General features: G+C 42.4%; 1 protein-coding gene across 7 annotated transcripts in view; it reads right to left on the bottom strand.

Moving 5' to 3' along the window:
- ATP9B (ATPase phospholipid transporting 9B (putative)) overlaps window positions 1-12,740 on the bottom strand; it is a 668,517-nt gene that overhangs the window by 248,798 nt on the left and 406,979 nt on the right. For all 7 annotated transcript variants that reach the window (XM_033934419.1, XM_033934424.1, XM_033934423.1 and 4 more), the window contains one exon: window positions 8,453-8,613. In XM_033934419.1, coding sequence (XP_033790310.1) covers window positions 8,453-8,613 — 161 coding nt within the window. The remainder of the gene's footprint in view (window positions 1-8,452; window positions 8,614-12,740) is intronic.

Genomic DNA, 12,740 nt, shown 5'->3' with positions numbered 1-12,740 from the left:
GTTGAACACCTCGTGCAATTGCACCCATTCTCCAGGATCTAAAGCCCTCCAACTGAGAAAATCTGCTTGCATACTGTCATTTCTACTATATGTACAACTGAAAGAACACTGAGGTGGGTTTTTGCTCATCAAAACAACATTTGAGCTGCAAGGCTGAGAGGAACTCTTGGTGCCCCTTGCTGATTGACATAGGCTGCCGTTGCACTGTTTGAAAAAACTCAAACTGCTTTGCCCTAAAGTGCACTTCTGAACGTCTGTAGTGCCAGGCGGATGGCTCTCAGCTCCAACCAGTTGATCGACCACTTACTCTGGAGGGGGACCATTTCACAATGTGCTCCCCATCCATAAAAGCTGGTGTCCATTGTCAGAATCATCCACGTTGATTGGGACTCCTCTAGTTTGAGGGAGAGAGTGTGGCATAGTGTTTAAAGCTACAGCCTCAGCATCCTGAAGTTGTGGGTTTAAACCCACGCTACTCCTTGTGAACCTGGGTAAGTCACTTAATCCCCCCATTGCCCCAGGTACATAAGATAGATTGTGAGCCCACCAGGACAGGCAGGGAAAAATGCTTGAGTACCTGAATAAATTCATGTAAACCATTCTGAGCTCCCTTGGGAGAATAGTATAGAAAATTAAATAAATAAATAGAGACTGTGGTTCCAATCACCAGGCTAAATTACAATGTGCTTCCACTGTCCAAGGGAGCTGCTTCAGCAGTGCATTCCTCTGCAGGCACCACTGAGTGTGTCCTTGTCCAGGTAACCACATCCACAGTCACTACCACTGATCCTAGCACCTGTACATCCCTTGCCCAGGGAACCACATCCATGGTCGTTACCACTGATCCCAGCACCTCCAAGTAATGCCAGGCCATCAGAGCTGTCTCACTCCAGAACTCCAATATCTGATGCAGGAGCTCCTCTCTGCAGGTTCCTGGCTGGAACACCTTATTATCCCCTAGTGTCAAACCAGACTCCTAAATACTCCAAGATCTGTATTGGCTCCAGATGGATTTACCAAAAGTTGACTATTCAGCTCAGCTCTGCAGTAGCTGAACTACTCTTTGCACAGCTGTCCTTCCTTCGGATTTGGACCGAACTCTTATCATCCAATTGTCCAGATATAGACGCATTTGTATACCCGCTCTGCGTAGGTGTGCTGCAACTACCACTATCACCTTGGGAAGATGTGTGGCGCTTTGGCCAGCCCAAAGAGCAAGGCTGCAAACTGAAAGTATTGCTCCAGCACATGGAATCACAAGAACTTCCTCTGTTCGGGAAAAATGGGAATGTGCAGATAGGCCTCCATCAAACCCAGAGAGTGAGAAAGACTCCAGGTACCACTGAATCAACTACCGATCTCACCCTCTTCATTCAGAAATGTGGTATCTTGAGGATCAGATTGACCCTCTAGAGGTCTAGAATCAGCCACCAGCCGTCTGAGCCTCTTTTGGGCACAATTAAGTATATTCATTATCTGCCTGAGCCTGATTCTTCTGGTACGGGCTATATGACTTCCAGATCTAACAGGCTTTTGTACCATTGTTCAGACTCTGACCGCTTATTCTGAATGTCCAGCCAGAAATTCCCGCAAGAGATCCGGGAGGAGATGAAAGAACTCAATCTTGTAACCCCCTGGATAATATCCAGCACCCAGCGGTCTGTAGTTATCTCAGCCTAAGCCTTTCAATAGGCTGTTAACTCTCCCCCCCAATACATGGAGGCCTGGCTGATGGCCTGGCATCATAACTGCTTCTTGGGAGTGGCTGTGGAGTGGGATCCTGAAGATTGGGGGTGCCTGGCCCATCTGAATCTTTGCCTCAAGCTTTGAAATGATCTCTGGCCTGAAGGTCTTCCCGAGAACTAGCCTGGCCTGAAAATTACTGTGCCTTGACCTCCTAGGGTTTTGAGGTCTGCTGTCTGGTAAAGCCCTCGACTTGTGATCCTGCACTCTAGCCATAAGGTCACCCAGACCTTTTCCAAAGAGTAATTGTCTTTAAAGGGTAATTTATACAAGGTTACCTTGAAGGAGACTCCACCCAATATCTGATCCACAGCATCCTGTGGATGGAAACGGAATAAGCAGACATTTTTCTCACAACTCTAAAAAGATCAGACAGAGCATCAGCTATATAATTCACTACAGTCATCAGAAACTGGTGATTCCTCCTGACTACTGCCTCTGGATCACAGTGCAACTTGGGGTGACAAGCACAGACATGGGAAACATGTGGTCTGCACTTTACTGCTGATCATTAAGCAAGCAGTGCAGTTGAAGACTGTGGAGTCTTTATCTTTAATAAATGGAGAGATTCTGTGAGTACCTCCAAAAGCACTGAGGGCTTAAAAAGCCAGTGTACAATCAGGTCCTCCGCTAGGTCCATATCCATCCCCCCTAGACATGATGCAGTATCTCCTGCTACTGAGAACCCAGACTGGGAAAATAAAGACATTGATATAAAGTTATTGTCGTCCCAGTCCTCCTCAGATTGGACCTCCTCATCTAGTGCATGGCACTTTTGCTGGGGAATTGCACTCTAGGGAGGGGAGAACCCCCAGCATCAGCATAGCTGTGATCCCCGGGGGTTCCACGTGGCCCTTGTTTATCATGTAAGCTTCAAACATCATATCAATGAATTCAGGGGGAAACCCCTGACCAGGACATCCAGACAGCCCTTGTTGTCACTTCTGAGCTCCTTTCTGGGGTTTTATGGCAGAAGTGTGGCTGTGTTTTACCCGGGATGCACTTTTGCTGTTCCCCAGCTCAAACCTGGACTTTTTGCCTGGTTCTCACACCATCTGGGCTGAGGAACTAGAGGAAGCTAAGCCAGTGCCCTCTCCCCCCAACATGCCATGCAGTAAGTGGGATACAGATAATCCAAGGCCAGCCTGAAAAGTCCATCACCTGTTTTTGATCAAAATTGAGGTGTTTTGAGGCAGATAGAGGCTTTTATTTTCAAATCAAAAAATCCAAGATGGTCACCACAGCAGCGATTTTAGCACTAAAAACAACCTGTGGGAACTACACTAGGGTCCAAGAAATAGCAATTTGGGGATTTTAGAGGTGGGAGACCCTGGACCTAACTCCAGAATCCATAAAAACCCACTTTTAAAGACCCCTGATTTTGTTTTAAAGGCTGTCAGACTATTATTCACTGTGCCGTGCTGGGGGCTGCTTGTGGTGAAGCTGTAGACAGCTTACAGGGAGAACTTCTGACTCAAACAAGCCTGGAATCCAGACTGCTTGTCTCTTCTGACTGATTATTGGGCCTGACTGGCTGGGGACCTCAACCCCCACCGGAACCTCACATGTACAGTCAGAGGGAGGAAAGGCAGTCGGCCCTGATCCTGGAAAAACAACCAAGGAGCCAAGCAGCCTGTACTCAAGTCCACTGTGGACAGAACCTGGGGCGAGCCTTGTTACCAAAGGACCAGTCCCTGAGCTCCTAGGACTGGTAGTGCGCAAGATATCCAAATGGGTGCACTGCAAGGAAGTCTGCCTCTTGGATACAGGCCTCTGACCTCAGAGTCTGTGCTCTCCCGCAGCCAGAGATGTTCCAGGATTGATATCCTCTGCAGCACCGAAAAGCCTCACAAACGACAAGTAAAAACCAAAATTAAAATAAAAATAAACACGAGCAGAAAAGACAGGCTCCTACAATCTTGCTTGTAGAAAGACAACTGGGGAATTGAAGGATAGCCCAGAGAGATGGGAGGTAGAGCAAAATAATTTTAATGAGGCTCTCAACAAAATTTCTTGCAGGAATAGATTGACTACCCAGAGTTTCAGGAATAGTGTGCCTGTCACACTAGAATTATGTTAGTACTGTCCTTGCTAAAGAAGTTATTGGAAATTGAGCTAATTTGGGTCTGCTAAGGCAAAAGGTGTGAAGATGTAATCAATATATTTTTTTCCTAATTACTTTCTGAACATTTCTATAATTGTATTCATATTGAAAGCATAAGGTATTTTGTAAGAATCAATGAAATAACTCCTAGCATAATGCATAAAGCAGAATTTGAAAAAAGTACAAGTGTTAAGACTTTTGCAAGGCAATATCTAACTTTATGTTACATGCAAACTAATTACTCTGATCTCAACCATAATTATTGCCTTTTTGTGGCATAGAAATTACTTTAAAAGTTTGTGATGTTACAAGCCAAAGATTATGGTAATACATTTCATATAATTATTATAAATAAAGGGAGTCATAGCTAAAGTACTATTAAAATACCAAGTATACTCTCTCAATATGTGGGTGTTCAACTGCCAGGCATCAATAGCTTTTCAAATGTATATTATGCCAATGAAACCATAATTATTAACTTAAATATTTGAGTTAACTTAAATATTTGAATTAATAAACTGCATCCGGGATCAGATGGCATCCATCCGAAGGTGATCAAGGAACTGAAAGGGACTATAGCTGAACTGCTTTAACTAATAGCCAATCTGTCGATCAAATCGGGAAAGATTCCAGAAGACTGGAAGGTGGCGAATGTTATACCGATCTTCAAAAAAGGTTCGAGGGGATATCTTGGAAACTACAGACCAGTGAGTCTGACCTCGGTACCGGGAAAGATGGTAGAGGCGCTGATAAAGGACCGCATCATTGATCACCTTGACGGACATGGTCTGAAGAGGATCAGCCAGCACGGTTTCAGCAAAGGCAGATCTTGTCTGACGAACTTGCTGCACTTCTTCGAGGGAGTAAACAGGCAGATAGACAAGGGTGACCCGGTTCGCATTATATATCTGGATTTTCAGAAGGTGTTCGACAAGATTCCACATGAACGACTACTTTGGAAAATTGCGAGCCATGGAATCGAGGGTGAAATACGTGGATTAAAAACTGGCTGGAGCATAGGAAACAGAGAGTGGGGGTAAATGGACAATACTCGGACTGGAAGAGCGTCACCAGTGGGGTGCCATAGGGCTTGGTGCTTGGACCTGTGATCTTCAACATCTTTATAAATGATCTGGACATTGGTACGATGAGTGAGGTGATTAAATTTGCGGACGATACAAAGTTATTCAGAGTAGTGAAGACACAGGGGGATTGCGAAGATCTGCCATGTGACATAATCAAGCTCGAGAAATGGGCATTGACATGGCAAATGAGGTTCAACGTGGATAAGTGTAAAGTGATGCATATCGGTAACAAAAATCTCATGCACGAATACAGAATGTCCGGGGCGATACTTGGAGAGACCTCCCAAGAAAGAGACTTGGGAGTTCTGATCGACAAGTCAATGAAGCTGTCCGCGCAATGTGCGGCAGTGGCGAAAAGGGTGAACAGAATGATAAGAATGATAAAGAAGGGGATCACAAACAGATCGGAGAAGGTTATCATGCCACTGTACCGGGCCAGGGTGCGCCCTCACCTGGAGTACTGCGTCCAGCACTGGTCGCTATACGTGAAGAAGGACATGGTACTACTTGAAAGGGTCCAGAGAAGAGTGACTAAAATGGTTAAGGTGCTAGAGGCATTGCTATACAGTGAGAGATTGGAGAAACTGGGCCTCGTCTCCCTTGAAAAGAGGAGACTGAGAGGGGACATGATCGAAACATTCAAAATACTGAAGGAAATAGACTTAGCAGATAAAGACAGATTGTTCACCCTCTCCAAGGTGGGGAGAACGAGAGGGCACTCTCTAAAGTTGAAAGGGGATAGATTCCATACAAACGTAAAGAAGTTCTTCTTCACCCAGAGAGTGGTAGGAAACTGGAACGCGCTTCCAGAGTCTGTTATAGGGGAAAATACCCTCCAGGGATTCAAGACAAAGTTGGACAAGTTCCTTCTAAACTGGAACGTACGCAGGCGAGGCAGGACTCATTTAGAGCACTGGTCTTTGACCTGGGGGTCGCCGCGTGATTGGACTGCTGGGCACGATGGACCACTGGTCTGACCCAGCAGCGGCAATTCTTATGTTCTTATTTTCTAAAATGTTTTCTCAACATGTTCACATGATACCCCACAACTTCTGTAAATAAAGTTAATTGTTAGGAAGCTATCATTTGATACAGTAACAGAACAACAATTTTATAAATATATAACATAACATAAAAACTTATTTCTATACCGCAATACTGTAAAGTTCTATGTGGTTTACAAAAGAAATTCAAGTTACAATTTAATGGAAGTAAACAGGTGAAGGGGCATAATCGAAAGGGACGTCTAAGTCCGTTTAAGTCCAACTCACAAGTCGTCCAAAGTAAAAAAACAGCTTAAGACACATTTTCAAAAAATACGTCCAAATTTTTTTTCGTTTAGAAAATCGTCTAATTATACGTCCTGCCGATCTGATCGTCCAAGCCGCTAAAGTATCTAGACAACTGATCCTCTCTTCTCTCTCCCCTCTATAGCGATTAACTTGTTCTATTGATCACTCTCTCCTCAAAAATGGATTTCCTGTCCTATTAACCCTCTTTCTTCCTCCCCTCTTAAAGTCAATCAATTTGTACCTTTGCTTAATCTTTGTAAACCGCATAGAACTTCACAGTATTGCGGTATATAAGCTGTTATTATTATTATTATTATTATTAAATCGTCCATCTTTATACCACATTTTCATCCAACTTTTCGTCCAAGTCCAAAACGCCTAGAACAAGCTCTATTGGATGTGGGAAGGGTTTGAAAAGTGATGGACTGTACACTCAGACATGCCACCTAAATAGTGGGGTACCTTACAGGGCACTGCTGTGAACTTCACAAAAAGGATGCCATGTCTTCTCCTCACTACAGCTCCCTTATAGGTCACAGTGAACCCCCTAAACCACCTCTAGAATCTCCTAGACCCACTTATCTACTACCCCAATAGCTCTTATGGCTGCAGGAGCCACTTATATGCTAGTAAAAAAGGGTTTTGGGGGTGTATAGGGGAGTGCACATGCTAACTATTCCATCATTAAAAGTAATAGGCACTAGAAGAACTACAACCTTTTCTATTTTGGGACCTCAGCTTTGGAACAAACTTCCAATTTTTCTGCGAGCCGAAACCTCTCTAGAAAAATTTAAAAGTAAATTAAAAAGCTATCTTTATAAAGATGCATTTGAATCTTAAATCAGCATCCCTCGACTACAAGACTTTTAGAAAAGAAATAAAGACCATACTCTTCAAGAAAACTCTGAAAAAAGAAATAATACCGCAAGTCTCAAACTCCACCTCTCACTAAAGCCAACTACCCCAAACAAATAACTTACCCATTTCTTACTCTTTTTGAAAATGACCAATTTTTTTTTTTTTTTTTTTGTAAGTTCTTGTTGTAATATATCTTGGATAATTCTTTTGTAATCCGCCTTGAACTGCAAGGCAATGGCGGAATAGAAATCCCTAATGTAATGTAATAATCTTTTTCCTTCTTATGATCTCCCTACTTACTCTTAGATTAAGTCTTCTTTTAAATATGTATTTTTAGCCCAAGTTTCACTTAAATATTAATGTTTTTTTAAAAATAATCTTCCTGATGTTGCTCTTCCCTAAGATGTTTTTCTTTTGGTTTTTTTACTTTAAACAAATGTAGTTTTATCCCTGTATTCCTTATATATTATTAATCGTCTATGGATATGTTTTTTATGTCTATTGTTCAAATGATTTTATTTATCTCCCAATTTTATTTTTGTGATACGCATTGAAAATATTTGATATTGCGTGTAAATCAAAATTTTAATAAACTTGAAACTTAAGTATCAATGAAGTGATTACAGAGGCTTATGGGCATAGGCCCTCCTCTCTATGGGTCCTTAACCCACCCCCAAGACGACTTAAGCTGCCTCTGTGCTGGACGACTAGGCTTTCCTATGCCAGGCGGCCAGGTGATGATGGTCTGGAGGCTGAATTTTAAAGTTGTGATTATTATTTTTATGGGGGGGGGTTGGTGATCACTGAGGTAGTGTGTTTTATGTGTTTGCAGTGCTTATCTGGTGAGTTTAGGTGGGTTTTTGTGACTTAGACCATGTTTTACTTGGTCTAAGTCACAACGTCCAAGTTCCATCGATCGTGGGCTGTATAACTTTCGGTTATACATGCTGTATGACTAAGTCTAAGCCAGCCCATGTCCCGCCCAGCTCCCGCCCTCGACACTCCTCCCGAAACGCCCTGTTTAGCTTTGGTCATTCAATGGCAATATGAAGGTCTAGGTCGTTTATAAATACGTCCAAAACCCGTTTTTAGTACTGGCACTTGGACGTATTTGGGAAATGTTCGTCCAAATGCCCACTTAGACCGGTTTTTGGACATTTTTCTCTTTCGATTATGAGCCCCCATAGGTTTTTAGATTTCTCCTAAAATGTTGGTATTTCTGCAGTTGATCCTTCAGGAATCAGCAGATTTGTGGCACCAACTTCTATAGCCTTCTTATATATATTTTTTTTTTCTTAGTGATCACCGAGTGTCAATTTCATGAAAACAGCATTGAGACATCTTTGTTTTCCTTTGGTTCTTATACATACCTGATAGGAATGATGTAGGAAAAAAGCAAGAGGAATCGAAAAAGGTAGCGATACCATGGACCCACAAATCCTTGCAAGGTTACCATAACAACAGAAAGTAAAACCAAAGCCAAAAACAAGGCCTTAGTCAGCTGATTCAATTCAAGGTCCAACAAGCCCACCTAAAATGAAAGAACATAAATCAGTAAAGTCAGCATAATTCACAATTCTATTAACACAAATAGGGCAATTTTATGACCCAAGCACATGCATTAAGGCCTGGATTTTCTAAACGGTGCCGTTGTTGACAACCATATTAAAAGGAGCTGCCGATCATGTGTCAATCACGCAACAGCGCTGTTTAGAGAATCATGCTTTCAGCAATGGCAGGTGCCAAAAATGTAGGCCAGGGTGTTCAAGGCCCTAATTTCTGTTGCCTATTTTTGATATGCTTCGTGACTCTGCAGGTGCCAGTTTTTTAGGTGTTGGTAGGCGCTTTGAAAATCAGTTTAAAACTTTGTTTAAAAGGCACTTTTCACTTAGCCATTTATAGAATATGGGCCTAAGAGCTTGATTCAGTAAGGTTTAATTCCATTAACACAAACAGGGCAATTCTATGACCTAGGTTATAGAATCAGGCCCTAACGTTGTATATCATGAGCTTAAAATGAATTGCTGCAATGATCATTAGAATTGAAAGAAATCTTGGTGAACTCGAAAGATGTGCTAAGCCAAATCAACAAGTTAAAGAATGATAAATCGCATAGACTGGAATGTATACATCCCAGGGTACTGAAAGAACTAAAAATTGAAATTGCTGATCCGTTGTTAGTGATCTGTAACCTGTTGCTAAAATCATCTTTAGTACTTGAAAATTGTAGCCAGCACTGGAGCCCTAGGACCGAACTCCGCAGTGCCTCCAGTGGCTACCAACAAAAAGTGCACTAGTGTGTGACCCAGACTGGAGTCACCCTGCAGGATTTGTAAGGAACTCAATCAAAACACCAACTCAGTTGTTTGAATGGTAACAAAGAAAATTTATTTTGCAAAATAAAGTCAGAATGGCTCAAAGAATCAAAATGTCTCAAAGTTCAAGGTAGCGAATAAATGTTCAAACAAAACAAACAAAGAAAAAGAAGGCAGAGAGAAAAACCCTGACAGCATTCAGAATTTCTCTTTCAATAAACCAGTCCTGCCTGTGATATATTCTTTCACAGGGTTGCTTATATCCCAAACTTCTTTTTCCCCAAGTTTGCCCCACAGCAGAGCTCAGGTAAATGCAGTCCACAGTATTCAAAACCATGTCCGTAGAATATGCTTTTTCACTCCAACCTCCTTAGCGCAAATACCAAAACATAGAGCCTTCAGCCTAAAATATATCAGGGCTGGGTAAAGAGGAGTGCTATAAGTTTGCCTTTCCAAAAGCACAGAAACAGCTTTCAAAAACTCCCTCCCGGGTGTAAGCAAACTTCTCCCCCCACTCACTGTTAGCTTTACTCACAACTGCACAGTTCAGAAAGTCCTTGCAAAATGACTGAGAGCAGGAAAAAGAATCCAGCCACAAAAAATAGGAACAAACACTCACAGTCTTTGCTCAGTCTTGATCACCACCCCCACATCCATCGGTTCTGGAATCGCACACAGCTCCTCAGCAAGCAGCTCTCTTTGTAATTCCATGGGAGTTTCTTCATCAGCTATTGATAATTCTGGAGGGGTTCTAGCTTCCTCCACCTTCATGGGCACATAGCTTGAGCCAGGCAGGTCCTCGTGGGAGAGAGCTTCCTCCCTATCCTGCCTAACAGTTTGTTGAGGACTGCTGGCCTTTCAAGGGGAGGGCCACGCCCTGATCTACCTGAGTCAGCAGGGATCTGCTCCTCTCTTTGGCTCCCCCGGTGGTGTCCTAGATAACAGGACCTTGGCTTGCTTTCAGATCCTGCTTCTCTCTTGCTCCCCTGGTGAATAGGTAAACCACAGGAATCAAGGCAGGCACGGAGTCTGACTGGTCACAAGATTGGAGGGTGGTCAATGTTATGGTGATTTTTAAAAAGGGTTCCAAGGGAGATCTGGGGAATTACAGACCGGTAAGCCTGACTTCAGTGCTGGGCAAAATAGTGGAAACAATTAAAAAAATAAAATTTTGGAGCACATAGACAAATATGATTTAATGGGACAAAGTCAGCATGGGTACAGCCAAGGGAGGTCTTACCTCATCAATTTGCTTGACTTATTTGTAGGTGTGAATAAACATGTGGATAAAAGTAAGCTGGTTAATGTAGTGCATCTAAAATTTCAGAAAGCTTTTGACAAAGTTCCTCATGAGAGGCTCCTGAGAAAATTAAAGTCATGGAATAGGAGACAGTATTCAGTTGTGGATTAGGAATTGGTTATCGGACAAAAAACAGAGGAAAGGGTTAAATGGCACTGTGATACTCAAAAGTGAAAGGGAGGAATATGTAGAAGCTGATAAAGAAAAGGCTGAATTACTTAACAAATATTTCTGTTCTGCAATCATGGCTGAAGATTCGGGAGCGGGACTGCAGAAATAGACCCTGATTGATTTTCAGAGGGTTGTGTTCATGAGGAGCTAGCTAAATTAAAGGTAGATAAAGCGATGGAACCGTAAGATGTATATCCGAGGGTGCTGAAAGAACTTAGGGAAGTTCTGGTGGTTCCGCTGACTAACCTTTCAATGCTTCTCTAGGTACTGGAGGACTGGAGAAGGGCAGATGTGGTCCCTCTACACAAAAGCGGAAAGAAGAAGTAGGAAATTACAGGCTGGTAAGTCTGACTTTTATAGTAAGCAAATTAATTTTTAAAACAGAGAATGGTAACGTTTCTGAAATCTTGTGGATTACAATAATAATAATAACAGTTTATATACCATAGGACCGTGAAGTTCTATGCGGTTTACAATTTTTAGAAATGTTACAGATTAAATGGAATAAACAAAGTACAGAATTAATTATTGATAGTTCTAGCGATCATTTGTTGAGGATTGAGATTGTATAGGTTGATTTCCTAAGTATTTCAGGAACAGATGTGTTTTTAGGCGTTTCCTGAATTCCACATAGGTAGTGGGCACAAGCAATTGTTCGAGGTCTTTACCCCATAATGCTGCTTGATGTGCGAGAAGATGTTGGTAATGACTTTTAAATTTACAACCTCTGACCGGTGGAGAGACAAAGTTCAGATGTGAGCTTCGTTTGTGTCTGTTGGTTGTGAAGGAGAAAAGGTCTGTTATGTATTTAGGGGCTAGGCCATAGAGTACCTTGAAGGAGAAACAACCAAACTTGAATTTCACACGTGCCTCCAGCGGCAGCCAGTGTAAAAGCCGATAGGAAGGTGTCACGTGATCGAACTTTTTCAGTCCACAAAGTAGTCTGATCGCTGCATTTTGAACTAGTTGCAATCGTCGCGTATACTTCTGGGGGAGTGCCAAGTAGACGATGTTACAATAATCTAGTTGACTCAGTATAAGGGATTGTACCAGAATACGGAATGATGAGCCATCGAAGTAAGCTCTGATGGACCGAAGCTTCCAAAGGGTGTGAAAGAGTTTTCTGATCAATGAGTCTACCTGGTTTTTCATGGTCAGGTTCTGGTCCAGTGTTACTCCCAATATCTTCATAGTGGGTTGAATGGGATATATAAGGTTATTGATGCACATTGGTGCTTTAGTGTCAAGTGGGTATGGCGATGCTATGAAAAATTTTGTTTTCTCTGGGTTTAGTTTTAGTCTGAATTCAGTCATCCATTGCTCCATCCGATTTAGTACTTCTGTTGTTTTGGGGGTGACTTCTGAGACAGAGTTGGTGAATGGGATAATTATTGTAAAGTCGTCAGCATAGCTAAATAGTTTTATCCCTAGTTGGGACAGTTGTGCACCCAATGAGGACATTGTAGCGTGGCCGGTGCCCATAAATCAGTGTGACTCCGGTCGACGCTCACGACAGCGCTACTCCGGCGTGCTTCCCATAAAGGAAGGAAGTCCTGCTGGTCACTGTTCAATATCAATATGGATAAAGATTCCAAAAGAGTCAATTTAAAGTTCATTAAGTCTCACTTTATTGTGGTGATACACTGGAGGGGAGACTTCAGATCAGTCTTTTCTCCAAGCAACAAAATAAATAAGTCCAAAACAAAAATAGAGCTGACAAAAAAACTCCTGTCTAAGCTTTCACCTTCCTGCAGGTAATCCAGGTAGGTAAAACAAACAGTTCTGAATATCGCTGCCCTCAGCACCAGGCAGTCACTTCATAATGCTAGTATCCCTTTCATGCAATGCTGTGTCCAAGCCCCAGAATAAGGC

The sequence above is a fragment of the Geotrypetes seraphini genome, chromosome 2 (assembly GCF_902459505.1).
Source record: "Geotrypetes seraphini chromosome 2, aGeoSer1.1, whole genome shotgun sequence".
NCBI lineage: Eukaryota > Metazoa > Chordata > Amphibia > Gymnophiona > Dermophiidae > Geotrypetes > Geotrypetes seraphini.
The sequence above is the reverse complement of the archived record's forward strand: the minus strand, read 5'-3'. Positions and strand labels throughout refer to the sequence as shown.